This window comes from Haemorhous mexicanus, chromosome 27 (assembly GCF_027477595.1).
Source record: "Haemorhous mexicanus isolate bHaeMex1 chromosome 27, bHaeMex1.pri, whole genome shotgun sequence".
NCBI classification, from domain to species: Eukaryota; Metazoa; Chordata; class Aves; order Passeriformes; family Fringillidae; genus Haemorhous; species Haemorhous mexicanus.
In genome coordinates, this window is record NC_082367.1 from 6775046 (window position 1) to 6789457 (window position 14412).

Here is a 14412-nt window from a genome sequence, read left to right on the forward strand (position 1 = left end):
CAGGCTGTCCTGCTCTGTCCATCCCTGTCCATGTCCATCCCAGGCTGTCCTGCTCTGTCCATCCCAGGCTGTCCTGCTCTGTCCATCCCAGGCTCTCCGTCCATGTCCATCCCAGGCTGTCCTGCTCTGTCCATCCCAGGCTCCCCGGCCCTGTCCATCCCTGTCCATGTCCATCCCAGGCTCTCCGGCCCTGACCATCCCTGTCCATGTCCATCCCAGGCTGTCCTGCTCTGTCCAGCCCTGTCCATGTCCATCCCAGGCTGTCCTGCTCTGTCCAGCCCTGTCCATGTCCATCCCAGGCTGTCCTGCTCTGTCCATCCCAGGCTGTCCTGCTCTGTCCATCCCAGGCTCTCCAGCCCTGTCCGGCCCCGCCTCCCCGGCCCCGCCTCCCCGGCTCCGCCCGTGCCCCGCCCCTTTCCCCAGTCCCCGCCCCTTTCTCCACTCGCGATCTCGCGCGACCTCCCCCGCGCACCGCGTCACGCAGGGCCGAGCGGCTGCGTCACCGCGCTCCCCGTGACGTTAACGCTTCCCCGGCGCGCCCCGCCCCGCGACTGTGAGTGACGGCACGCTCACCAATGAGAAGCGGCTGAGGCGTGAATGATGCGGCGCGCGACCAATGGGCGGCGGGAGGAGGCGGTGCCGCGCGGGCCGGGCGGGAGGGCGGGCGGGCCGCGCCTGTCAGCGGGGCGGCGGGATGGCGGCGCTGTACGCCTGCACCAAGTGCCACCAACGCTTCCCCTTCGAGGCGCTCAGCCAGGGCCAGCAGCTCTGCAAGGTCCAGGAGAGGAGCTGGGGGCGGGCTGTGAGGGGGCTGTGCGGGAAGGTCTGCGAGTGAGCTTATGGGGGCTAATGTGGGAGGAGGCTGATGAGAGAGGAGTCTGAGGGGAGCTCTGAGGGAAATGGGGGGTGATCTGTGAGGAGGTCTGAGGGGGGTGTTTTGTGAGAGGTTTTGGAGGGTCTGAGGGGTAAAGGGCCTCCTGGAGCATTGTTTGTGAGGGAGAGCAAGTAAGGGAGTGTTTTTAAGGGGTTTGGAGGCTCTTAAAGAAACTGAGGATAACTGAAGAACTGTTTGTGGGGAGATCCTGGGAGTGTTTATGAAGAGTGGGGCCTTGAGGTGTCTGTTTGGGGTCTGTGTGTGAGCAGTGGGAGGGTGTGGATGAGGGACGGGGAGCTTTGGGGAGGTTTTGAGGGGCTGGAGCATGGGGCTAAAGCCCAGGGGCTGTTAGGGGGATATGCTGAAGGGCTCTCTAGGGGAACTGATTGTCAGGGGGGCCTGGGGGCACCGAAGGCAGTTTGGATGTGCTGGAGTGCAAGTCATGGGGTTGTTGTGGGGAATAGAGGGGAGGTGGGAGCTGTTCCTGAGCAAAGGCCTGGGAGGATCTGGGGACCTCTCTAGGAGGTCTGATGGTGTCCTGAAAGGAGTAAGGTGGATTTTGGAGACAGCCCGATGGGGTGTGGAAGAACAAGAATGGGGTAGAATAGGGAACACGGGGCAGGAACTGGAGTAGCCTGGGATCACTGAGGCTGGGACAAGGCAGGTGAACGTAGGGGAATCTGGGGAAGCTGGGATGAGATGAGAGCACTGCTGGATATACAGGGGACTGGTGAATACCTGAGGCAGAGCTGTGTTCCTGCCCTGGGAGCTGGGCTGCCCCGTGACCCTGCTCTGTGGGTGTGAGGCACAGTGAGCCCTGGCTCACCTGTGACACATGGCATTCCCAGCACCCTTCCTCTTCTCTCAGCATGACTGTACAGGGAGGGAACGTTTGCAAGTGTGTGGATGTGGTGGGAGTGGAGGGCAGCAGGAGATCTGGGGTTTGGGGAGCAGCACTGCACCTCATGAAACACCTCTGTTGTTGCAGGAGTGCCGGATTGCTCATCCCATTGTTAAATGCACTTACTGCAGGACTGAATTCCAGCAGGAAAGGTAAATGCTTGCTGAGCTGGGGAGATCCAGGCTTCAGGTAGAATGATCACACCTTCAGTGACTGAGCCTTAACCTGTAGATTGTTTCTGTGGAGGACTTGGGAGACCTTTGGCCACCTCCAAAGATCTGCTGGGCGAGTTGGAGTGTCTGTAGTGCACTTGGATTACACTTTTTGCTTGGGTATTTTTCCCCAGTCAGAGCTCAGATGCATCTTCCCATGAGTTTTCCTCTTGCCTGATGTCTGAAATCCAACATGTATTTCCTGCTGTGTTTCCTTTAGCTGGGCTCGTGTCTTTTTGCATTTTGACAAGTTGAGTAGCTGTCAGAGGGAGGATTGGTAAACGCAGGGCTGTGTGTGGCCGTTGTGTGAGGTGTTCCTTCCTGTGTTTGTTGCACAAATATACCTCTGCCCTCTCCTGCCATGACCTCCAGAGTGGAGCCTGCCCTGATGCTGAATCACTCATGCTGCCAATTAGTCAGTGATCAAACCCTGTGTTTGTATGGACAAAAACCAGGTGTCATCTGGGGATGCCTTAATTAAAATACACCTCCTAGTAATTTTTGGCCATTTATCCTCAGCCAGATAGGGATAGGAAAAGGATTTTGGTATCTGAATCACTCGGGAGGTTGAATCCAGCCTCACCACCAGAGACAGAGACGAGGGGAGGCTGGGAGCCTAAACAGGGATCCTGGGATCTGAGCCAGGCATCCTAAGCACAGAGGTTTCATTTCTCTTGGAATGGTTAATAGAATGATCTGTCCTTCTTCACAGCAAAACCAACACGATATGCAAGAAGTGTGCTCAGAACGTGAAGCTCTATGGCACAGTAAGTGAGGGGGCTCAGCCTCCCCAACCTCTCCTCCTTTCATCTCACTTGTCTTTATCCTGCTGAAATCTCAGAGCTGTTTATAGGCTGGCTCAGCTGTAAGAGCATGACTGGTCAATAATATAGGTCACTCAAGCATAAAGCTTTGACTTTTTCTATTCTCTTAGCACAAAAAGAGCTTTGCATCGTTTGAGGCCAGGAAGTGATCTATTTGATACCCAGTAGAAACAAGACTGTGCTTACACAGATTGAGATTGCTGCAGGAAGCAGTGATAAATCTTTATTTCCTGCTTGTCTGAAACTGAAATAGAGATTTTGATTGGTTCTATTTTGGTGTTTTTTCTAAAGAATTCACAGCACTTGATAAATGGTCTGAGTGCCATGGCTAAATACACTTAGCTGGAGACTACGGATCCAAATGGAGTTTTATCTCCTGGATCAGCATTATACTCTGTGTAGAATAAGGAAATAAAAGTTTGAAATTATGGGGAGAATGGGAACGAGCAGTGTACTATTGTAGTTAGAAGGCTGTAGCAGTTGTTCTTATTTTTTAAAGCCAAAACCCTGCCAGTACTGCAACATCATAGCAGCATTTATTGGAAACAAGTGCCAGCGTTGCACCAACTCAGAGAAGAAGTATGGCCCTCCTCACTCGTGTGAGCAGTGCAAGCAGCAGTGTGCATTCGACCGGAAGGATGACAGGAAGAAGGTCAGTATTTGTGTTAAAGAAGGCTGAAAAGGTAAAAGGGCTGATCACAGTGATCTTCTGTCTATATTCTTTACATCTTCTGCAGCATTTCTGACAGGACAAGGAGGAAAGGCTTCCCACTGCCAGATGGGAGGGTTAGATGGAATACTGGGAAGAAATTCCTCCCTGTGAGGGTGGGCAGGCCCTGGCACAGGGTACACTGAGAAGCTGTAGGTACCCCATCCCTGGAAGTGTCCAAGGCCAGGCTGGACAGGGCTTGGAGCAGCCTGGGACAGTGGGAGGTGTCCCTGCCCATGACAGGGGGTGGGACTGGGTGGGGTTTAAGATTGCTTTCAACCCAAACCATTCCACGATCCATGTCTCTTGGTTATGAAGTGTTTTCTAGAGTTGAGCTTTGCTCTTCTTTAGAGCTGTTTAATCTTTGAACCTCTATGTCCCTCTGCCAGATCTTTTAAGAAAGATCTCTTGAATTTGGCCCAAGAGCTGGCAGAGGAGCAGAGACCTCTGAATGAAGTGTGGCGTGCTATTTGGGGAGAGGGATGGGGGGTGATATTTGTTCCATAGCCTGAGGAGCTATGAGTGTCATACCTCCACCAGGAAACCCCTTCCATGGCTTCTGTACACCCTTTGCTCAAACACCCTGAATGCTGTGCAGGAGGTGTGTTTTCTCGAGGCAAACTGTAAACATCTGTTTGGAATGCTGCAGCCATAATCAGTGCCCCGCTGAGCCTCCTGGAGCAGACACCCTTGCTGTTTTGGACTGCCTGTCCATTCAGAGGATTATTTTTGAGTCCCTGCTTATTCATATGTAACCCTAAGCTTGAAAGTGCTTCTTGTCTTTTCTGTATTTGCTTTGTGGATGGGAAAAAAGACCAAAACGTCTGTCTCCCCTTCCAGGTGGATGGAAAGCTGCTGTGCTGGTTGTGCACCCTGTCCTATAAACGAGTCCTGCAGAAGACCAAAGAGCAGTGCAAACACCTGAGCAGTTCTTCCCGAGGCAGCCTGCAGGAGAAGGAGCAGTTCAGTAGGCTCAGCAGCGGCAGCCACTATAACAGGTAACCTTGGGAGGGGTTTGGGCAGGGTCTGACTTCAGGACAGTCTGGCTAAGTCACACTTTGCCTGTTTGCACACCTCACTGTGCTGGTACAGCCTTGTGTTTCTTAGTGATCCAACTTACTGAACTTGTACACTATGAAAGCAAAGTTGCATTTGTAAAATTTAATGATTAAAATGCAGATTTTAAGCAGGAGTTCTTCACCTACATGCTGCTCTGACTCATTGCTTTCTATTTATTTTTAGTCTCCAGCTACTCTTCAAGGAATGATTTTTTTATCGTTTTAGTACTGGGAAATACTGTTTTAATAGGATCAAAGTGGGTGGGAATATTTTTCTGTCTCTCTGTCTTAGACTGAAAGTCATTCAGATTCTGACATGCCATTTCCTCATTTTTCTAGCCAGAAAACCTTATCCACGTCTTCCATTCAGAACGAAATCCCAAAGAAGAAAGCCAAGTTTGATGCCATATCTGCCAATGGTGACAGGTGAGCCTGTTACATGGGGAAATTGTGGGCGCGGGTTTGTTTGCTGGGTTTATATAAGACAGAGTTGTGTGTGAGTTACAGGAAGCTCTTATGCTAGAGCAGGGGCCTTGGGCTTTGAGACCTTGAGGGGCTGCCCTAGAACCTGGCAGACCAGTGCTTCCTGGAATCTAGACATAGATTTGAAGAGGAAAAGATTCCTGAGCACCTGCTTGGATGGAGCAGGATCGAGGTGATGTTGGCTGAGCTCCCCAACAGTCAGAAAAACTGCAGCCAGACCAACTTTATAATCTCTTCTGCAGCCACAGGGAGAGAGGGGCTAGTGAGGTCTGCAGGTTTTGTGCTATGAGATCTGTCAGACTGATCTGCAGGGAGAGCCTCAGAGGACAGGAGAAGATCCAGACCCACTTCCTATGTCCCCTCCTGCTTTTGGGGGAGAGACAAGCAATCCAACTGCTTTGCTTGAAAGGTTGTGGACTCCCCATCCTGGAGGTTTTCCAGGACAGGTTGGATGGGTCACGAAACAACTTTGTCTAGTGGAAGGTGTCCCTTCCCATGGCAAGGGGATGGAACAAGATGCTCTTTAAGCTTCATTCCAGCCCAAACCATTCCATGGTCCTCTGATTCTAGGAAAGCATCAACCCCATTCTGTTGTCACACTTGATGCTGGATCATGTTGATGCCGGCTGCCTGTGCAGCAGAATGGGAGTCATAGCAGAAACAGGACATTGAGATGGATTTGTGTTTTTATGGTCTTGTGCATGCATATTTTCATTCCTGCCTTTCCTCTCTGATTCTCAGCGTTCCTTCCTCTCCCGAGATGCTTTGCCCCCTTATCCAGAGGGCCCCGTCCACGTTGGCGCAGTGGGCTGCTTCCCAACAGACTGTCGGGGCCCACCATTGTCCTGTTGCTCAAGGCATTGACATCCTGAAGTGAGATCACCTATTGTTTTCTCCCCTCCCTCCCTGGGAACTGCCTCCTACACGGGAACTCTCCCTCTCAACGCATCTCTTTGTAAACAGCAGGGATTTGGGAGCATGGACCAGAGCACAGTTAGTGCCAAAGGGTTTGTTAAAGACACTGGTAATTAATTAATCACTACCTGCCTTCAGTGTCTCTGAGATCACAGATCTCTCCTATAGATACTGTTGAGACCTTGTCACTGTAAAATGCTCCCGTGGGAAATGCCCGTCCCTGGAAGTGTTCACGGCCAGGTTGGATGGGGCTTAGGGCAGCCTCATCTGGTGGAGGGTGACACTGCCCATGGCAGGGGCAGAGCGAGAAGAGCTTTAAGGTCCCTTTGACCTAAACCATTCTGGGATTCTATGATTCAGTGAAATAGAACTTTAATAATTTTATAGGGCAGTGACACCCACAGAGTGGTCTGAAAGACCTTTTATCATCTGAACAGCATTTTCAGTTAAAAGCTGGAAAAATTTAGGGGCTAATTGTGACTTAGGAGCTGTGGCTGAGTGTGGAGGGGTTAGAATTCCATTGCCTTCAGTGCTGGTGGAGCCAGAGGAGAGAATGGAAATAGGGCCCTGGTAGAACTGGTGCAGCCCATCAGTACTACTGCAGCTTTCCCTCTAGAGAGGCCTCTGCTTTGGGCTGTAGGACAGCACCAGCTGTTTTTATCTCCTCATAAAATCCTGGGCTGAGATCTCACAAATCGTTGTAACAGCCCTGCTGGCTTGAAAACACCCAAAAAGCAAAATGACCTGTGCTCTGGGTTGGTCAGCCGTGTGTTTGGAAAGCAGGAGCGTGTATTGCAGGAATCAAGAGCCTTCCTTTTGCTCTCATGTCAGATATTGTCAGTCTGGCTCCTGCCAAGGCTGTAGGCCTTGCCACAGGCTTTTTTTGATGAGTTCCAGTAACAAACCAAGTGTAAATTTAGCAACTGAAGAGCTTCAGCGACATGCAGCAGAAAAGGCAAGCTGCAGCTGCCTTAAATAGGCAAATGGCTGCATGTCTTGAGAGGAGTAATAATGGGAGTTCCTTAAGTGTGGGTTTGGAGTGGCTGAGGGTTTTTTTATGAGAGTGAGCCCCCAAATCCCTCCCCTTTGTACAACTACCAGATTGTCCCTCCCAGAGTCACATTGGTGTCTGGGGCACAGCCTGAGCATGGAGTTAAGGTCTGCTGCAGCACAAGGGTGTTTGCAGCAACAGCAGCAGAGTCTGGAGTAAACTGACTCAACCAGCACCTCCTCCCTGCTGAGATCAGCCCCAACATCCTGTGCCCTGGCTCCAGCCAAACCACTGGTGTATCCCTCAACTGAGCAAAATTTGTGCATGTTTGAATTCCGTTGACTTTGGCAACACCTTCAGTCAGGGTCCAGCTTCTTTGAAATTACTGCTTCTTCTTGGATATGGTAGAAATTCCTTTACTGTGTCGTACTGAATTCCCTTTGTTTACATATTTCAGGGTGGTTGTTGCTCACAATGGCTGTGATATATGGAGAGGGGTGATTTCCAGCAGTCATTTAAAGGGTGTTGAATGGTTTGTTCTGGATGAGTTCTGGGAGGAGCAAACAGCTCTATCACTGCTGCACTGGGAGTAGTTTTCTCTCCCAGTGACGAGCAGCACATCTTGAAGCAGACCTGGCCTTCCTAATCCTTCTGTGCTGCCAGTGCCGCCTGGTCTTGTGCTGCCCAGCACACCAGCTTCACCTCCAGCCCCTGCAGCTCTGCTGGTCCTAACTGGGGCAGTCTTGGTGTCCCCATCATCTTGTGCCAATGTTGGCAAAGTGTTTTTATGCTGCAGACTCTGCAGATGAGCACACTGCAGTCCCTTCTCCTGTCACTGCAGACAAGGTGCTAAATTGTGTTTGTAACACCAGGCAGTGACAGCACTGCTGGCAGTGGGAGGGCAGCAGTGCCTCAGGATGCTCAGCAGTGAAGTTCATTTGTAAAAGACTCTTATTTGCATAGCAAAGTCCTGGCATAGTTTAAAGCTCTGTGACTTGGGCTGTACTGCACTGAGTGGAGGATGTTTTTTCATAGAATCTCAGAATGGTTTGGGTTGGAAGGGATCCTAAATCTCATCTCATCTTATTCTGCCCCTTTCCATAGGCAGGGACATCTTCCACCATCCCAGGTTGCTCCAAGCCCCCTCCAACCTAGCCTTGGACCTTTGCAGGGATCCAGGGGCAGCTACAGCTGCTCTGGGTAAACTCTGCCAGGGCTTTACCACCCTCACAGGGAGGAGTTCCTTCCCAGGGAATCTATCCCTCCCTTCTGGCAGCGGGAAACCATTCCCCCTTGTCTTGGTACTTCAGGCCCTTTTCCCATGTCCCTCTCCAGCTCTCCTGGAGCCCCTTTAGGCTCTGGAATGGGCTCTAAGGTTTCCCCAGAGCCTTCTCTTCTCCAGGCTGAACATCTTCAGCTCTCCCAGCCTGGGTTCAGAGCAGGGGGATTCCAGCTCTTGGAGGATCTCTGTGGCCTCCTCTGGGCTTGTGCCAGCAGCTTCACGTACTTTTGATGTTGGGGGCTCAGAGCTGGAGCAGCTCTGCAGGTGGTTTTTGTCTAAGGTGAAATGTGGATGCTGGTTTAGTGCCTGGTCTCTGCCTCTTCATACCTGCCTGACTTGAATAGCAAAATCTTTAAGCTTGGCATTTGCCTTGCCTAATTTCTGCCATTTAACAGGTGTGGAGTTTAAAGCAGTCAATTTGGTTTCTGTTCCAATCAATAGAGAGAGGCAGGTGCCTTGGGAACAGCTCCATTTTTGTCTTCTGTCTCTGCTGAAAACAACAGGAGCTCATCATTTCCCTTTAATTAGCGGTGTGCCTTTTAGGCTGTTTAGACATGGAGAGGTCATGTCTCCCTGACCTATCCCAAGGGGCTGGATCTTAAGTTTATTTGTAGAGGAAATGGCTTTTTTTTTTTTTTTTGTTAGTTGTTTTAATTCTTGATCTGTTTGTTAAAGGAAAGGACTGACTTGTGTTTGGCAGTTTTCCTTCAAATTTTGGAGTCTCAGGCTGCTTCTGTGACATGTGGTTTAAGACAGAGGAACCTTTTGTTACTATCTTGTCAGTCTTTAAAAAATACAAAGGAAGAGGAAAAAATACCTGCTTCTTTATTTAGCACCTTAACACATTTGAAGGGGCATTTTGCAGCAACTGGACAGGAAAATACCAGTCTGGTATTTTGTACCCCTCCAGGAGGAGGTCTCAGGCTGGCTGTTCCCCACTGGTGGATGCAGAAGCCCCAGGGATGGGTGCTCTGTGCAAGGCTGGTGGCCCTCCTGTCCCTTCCTCCTCCCCACTGGGTGGCAGAGCTGGCTCTCACCTTCCTGGCTTTGCAACGTGCTGGGCAGCAGCAGTTGCCAGGCAGGGAATTTTTCATGCTGGAGCTGCTCAGGGAAATGTGGACATCCCCTGGCACTCTTTATCACCCCAGGGCATGGCAGGAGGGAAGCTGCCTGGGCAAAGGAATGGTGTGTCTAGGGATTGTTTTCAGCCAGAGGGAATTAGTGAGGAAGCCTTTTTCTTCTCTGTGCTGTTAGTTACTGTTGTTGTTTTTTAAAATTTATTTCTCTCCTCCGCAGCATATTTGCACTGAGTCGGAAATTAAAGCTGCTGTTAATAATGTGCTGGCACACAGAAAGGTGCTGGAGCACACACCATCCTCTTGCACAGCCTCCACTTGGGAAAACTATTGGGAAAGTTTTAAAATTGAGTTTTCTGTGGTAGTGTGTGGGTATGAACCTCTCTGCCTAGCACAGAGCTGGATCCAATGTGCCCAGAGAGCTGCCACATCTTAGTGTGGACTCTGCTGTCAGCATGTTTTAGCCATGCAGGGCTCCTTTGCTCCAGGCTGTGTCCTGTAGACCCTCAGTTCTGAGTTTTCCTCTGCCAGGTTTTCTCTCCCAGTGCCTGAGGGCCATCCTCTGACTCTCAGATCTGGGAAGCTGCCTCTGCTTGGTTTCCCTCTGTAGATCCCCAGCACAGTGGGGAACGAGCCTTTTCTCCTGCCACATCCTTACTAGCTAGTCCTGTCAAAGCAGGCTGTAGTGCTTTTAATTAGAAAATGGATCATTCCCAGGTGCTAGAGGAGACCCCGTGTGAAGTGAGCAGCAAGTACTCTCTGCCCTTAGGGTACAAGTTGGGGACTGGAAGCTCAGAGGTAGAAACATCCTTGAGAAAGGCAGAATTTTGGGTTGAGACCATGCTTTCCCCACTCTGCTGCAGCTCCCAGCTTTAGAGCTGAGTGTTGACCTACTCTGGAGGCTTTTGAAAAAAAGTCAGGCTTTTGGTGACCCTGATGATTTATTTTTATTTATCTGATAACAGCCAGACTTGAAGTAATCTTCTAGGTGAAGCTTTGTTGTCTTATTACTGTTCAATTTTTATACAGCGGTTTCAGGTGCGAGTGGCTGGAAGGGTGCTGCCCACATAGCACAAAGAGATAAAAATCAGCTTTAGGGATGGAACAGAAGGCAGGGAAAAATCAGGTGGGCTCCCTGGGCCTTGTGGCTGCAGCTTGTTGTATCTTATGGTCTGGCATATTCCCATAGCACAGGACTGCATGTGCCTGCCTGGGTCACTGGTGTCTCCTAGGGAGGTTTGTGATTTACCAGTGCAGCAGTGACTCATGCACAGATAGCTCTGCTGATTGTTGCTTAGATTTAGAGTACCTGGTGGTGTAGAAGTGATGTGCTCAGCTATTTCTGTCTTCCTGGAGAGTTTTTCCTACTCTGGAATAATGAAGCTTTTCCCTAAATTGCATTATCATGGCAGAATCATATTACAAGGTCCAGTATGTTTTTTACCCCTTTTCCTTGCTCAGAAAAATTTAGCTGTTTCCTTTTGCTCTGTTTGTTGAACTTGGAGGTTATTTGTTTCTCTTTCATGTCCCCTCCTTGCCAGAATGTTTGTTTACATTCAGTGGGAAGTTTTGCAGTGCATCCAAGGACTGCTTGTGAGCAAAGAGACTTCTAAGGGGATGCATAAAGTTTAATTATCTCTCTGATTGCTGTCTTCAGCTCTCTGGTTTGAAAAAGGATCATGAATGATCATGAAAATATTTCCACTCTCCTTTGAGAGCATCCGTGGGAGTTTCCCTGCCTAGTGAAGAGGAGGGTTTTGTTGAGGGCCTCTCCCTGTTCTTTGCTCCAGTTTTTCTCCGGACCTTGCCCTGGACTCCCCTGGCACCGACCACTTTGTCATCATTGCCCAGCTGAAGGAGGAAGTGGCTACTTTAAAAAAGATGCTTCACCAGAAGGATCAGATGATTTTGGAGAAGGAGAAGAAGGTACAGTCCTTGGCTTGCTTCCCCCCAGCAGGCTGACATGTTCTCACAGATCACACTCTGATGTGTGTGCCTGGCTTTTTATCTTGCAGTTAACATGTCTGGCTCTTTCCAGGCTGCCTCCTTTCCAACGCCAAAGAGGCCCTCTGGACCCACCCAGGGGATCTCATTGCATAAAGGGTCATTTCCTGACCACTTTCTTGGAGACTTCTGTGTGTGGGCAAGACTGAGAATAAACATGCTGCTGCCTGGAGAAATGCAGTGCTGGACCTTGCTGTTGCTCTGTGCTCTCAGTGACACAGTTCTGGTCTCATTGCAGTCCCTCAGCACTGCCAGCATGTCTGTCACCTCAGCCAGTCCCACACACCTTCTGTAGAGACACTTTCCATGGCAGGAGGGTTTGTGGTGAGGGCAGTTGCTGCCTCTTCCAGCTCACTTGCTCCTTCCTGGTTTCTGCACAGATCACGGAGCTGAAAGCCGACCTGCAGTACCAGGAATCCCAGATGAGGGCAAAGATGAACCAAATGGAGAAGACGCACAAGGAGGTCATGGAGCAGTTACAGGTGACAGCATTGCTAGTTTAATTTGCTGACTGTGTTGTATCCAGGAGTGACTGAGGACATGCCTGAGCTGTGTCCAGGAGGGACTGAGGATACTCCTGATCAGAACACCCTGTGAGCTACTGCACACAGAGCTCTGCTAATGTTTCTCAACCCTGTCCTACAGCCTCTGTGCTGCCAGGCAAGCCCCTCCTCAGTTCTGCATTGCATCCCAACCACCATTTACACCTACCTTGCTGCTCTCTACTCAGGCTCACACTTACTGTGTTGTAAAGTGCTATGTTGTGTCCCTTATGGACTGGACAGGAGCCATCAGACTAATTTTACTTATTGCCAAAATCAGGTTTGAACCTGTTTTTCCAGTCTGCAGAACCTTTGTCTGCTCCCTGAGCCTCTAAATCACCTCCCTGTGATTTGTGTGAGCAGTAACCAGAGAGAACAAAGGAACAATTGGCAGTTCTTTTCATCCTGTATCTCTAGTCCAAATAAAGAAGTCCCTGAGCTGATGGAAGCAGGGAGAGCAGGATTCTTGTCATGGCTGTGGAAACACAGCAGACTATCAGCATGAATAGCTTGAGCCACCGAAGGGATTGGGTCAAAGGGGAAGAAATCAGACACAGAAATGAACTTTGCACTCTTTAATTACTTTGGGTATATAAAGATCTAAAGCCCCAGCAATGAGAGGTGGGAGGGGATGAGACAACAGGCCTCTGTTGCCCCTGAAGAAACAGCCCCTCCTCCATCCATACCCACTCTGGGGAAGTATCCCAGTGGAAGGCAGGCTCGAGGCCTCCAGCTGCTCTCAGAGTGCTGGTGCCTGTGAGAATCCCTTCACAGGGCATGTGGAGTGTTGGGATGTGGTGTGGAGAGGGCTGGTTGTGCTGTTTCTGAAGGTAAAGGAGCATCAGATCCAGGAGCAGGTGTGCCCCAGCTGCCTCCCTCTCTTGGGGCTTTCCATGTCTGTGCTCAGCTCAGGCTGGGACTGCCCTGAACTCTCTGGTGTCCAGATGTTGTATTTCTGCTGGTATTGGTTGAGTCTCTGGAAATCTTTTTCAATGGCTGCAGAATCAAAGTTCAGATCCTCTCAGTGTATTGTAGGTGCTTTGAACTGTTCATGTGATTAATTTTTGAACGGTCTCGTGGGTTCTGCCATTTTGTCTTTGTCTTTTCCTGTGGGACTGGGATGGGAGAGCCCTCTGTAGGAGGTTAGAGGTGAGCTCAACATCTGCCCCCCTTTCCAGCTGTGTGCAGGATGCCAGAGGCTTCTGCACAGGGATCCCATGAAGATCCATGCCACTAAATACCCGTTTCCCCATTTCCAGGCCAAGAACAGAGAACTCCTGAAGCAAGCAGCTGCCCTGTCAAAAGGCAAAAAGCCTGAGAAGTCAGGAGCAATAACCTCCCCTTAGAGCCAAGCCCCCAGCCTGGGAGCTTTCCCCAGCACTAGCCGAGGCGTGTGGGAGGCCTGCAGGATCGCTGGAAGCCAAACCTCTGTCTTGTGGACTCCATGGGATTCCTGGTGCGTGTTACCTTCTGACAGCATGTTTGAGTGTGGCCAGTTTCAGTCCATGGGGAGAGGTCCCAGCCTTCCTAAATCCCCCCTGACGTACTGTTTTCTGGAAGAAATCTTTTCCTAACCAGTTGCTACCACTGCCAGCCCTTTCCATGAGCAAACAGGAACCTGCTGCATTAGTGGCTCCTTGCTGGTTCCCAGCCTGCTGCTGTGAAGGAATTGCCATGGCCAGTTGTTCTGCAGACAAAATGGGAGCTGCGTGTGGTGGGAGCTGGATTTTTTTTCCCTTGAACTGTTCCTTTTTCAAAAGAGAGCTGAGAACTCACCAGCCCAACAGGTGTTCCTGGAAGATTGTGCCACTGCTGACGACAGTTGATCCAGCTTTTTGAAGATGCTTCCAAAATGGGGGCCATGTATTTATCTTGGAAGATTTTTGTGGTTTGTTTTGGTTTTTTTCTTATTTTCTCTGTCAACTTGGCAAACCAAACTGCCTGGTTTTGCGTTTCCTAGTTTTTCTGATCAGAGCTTTTGGGTTGGGAGCCAAAGTGGAGTGATACAGCCCCCAACCCACCCGGAATTCCCCCCATCCCCCCTGCAGTGCCCTGGTTATGTGGTGACCTCTTGGATTTTGATGATTTCTGCAGCTTGGTGCGATCAAGTGTCTCTTACTCCATTTCTTTACACAGAGAGTTCAAGGCTCGGATATTCCCTCTCTTCCCCCTTTCTCTGCCCCTTCCAGATGCAGGGGCCAGGTTGGCTCCAGGAAAGCACTTACTCAGGCAGCAACCCAAGCCAGGGAGTGTTTTTTGGGGCACTCCAGGGATTTTTCTCACTGCTGATTCCAAACCAGCAGGATCAAAGGGCTATGAGAGTTCCCTGTACCAGGGATGTGCCGCCCCAAAACAGCACGGCTGCCACTGACCCTTGCAGCCAGACCAGCTGGGCTGGGTCCCCCCAGGCACCTCTTTTGGGGTGATGGTGGTGGATAAAAAGCACTTGGAGGGGGAGCACCACACAACTCTGGGCTGGCAGGAGCTCCTCAACATCCTGACCGCCAGTCAGGGAGTGGAGAAACATCTCAGGGCTTGGAG

The 14412-nt window shown here is 50.4% G+C and overlaps 1 protein-coding gene across 2 annotated transcripts; it reads left to right on the forward strand.

Moving 5' to 3' along the window:
* The first annotated feature begins 664 nt into the window (after positions 1 to 664).
* FAM76A (family with sequence similarity 76 member A) lies at positions 665 to 13973 on the forward strand. Of its 2 annotated transcripts, XM_059868385.1 has the most exons (10): positions 665 to 775; positions 1863 to 1927; positions 2700 to 2754; positions 3311 to 3463; positions 4361 to 4518; positions 4918 to 5004; positions 5803 to 5934; positions 11116 to 11251; positions 11710 to 11811; positions 13131 to 13973. In XM_059868385.1, the coding sequence occupies exons 1-10, from the start codon at positions 695 to 697 to the stop codon at positions 13215 to 13217; spliced, it is 1056 nt and encodes a 351-aa protein (XP_059724368.1). In that variant the 5' UTR covers positions 665 to 694; the 3' UTR covers positions 13218 to 13973. The 2 variants fall into 2 exon arrangements, with proteins under 2 accessions (XP_059724368.1, XP_059724369.1); XM_059868386.1 differs by lacking the exon at positions 5803 to 5934.
* The last annotated feature ends 439 nt before the right edge of the window (positions 13974 to 14412 follow it).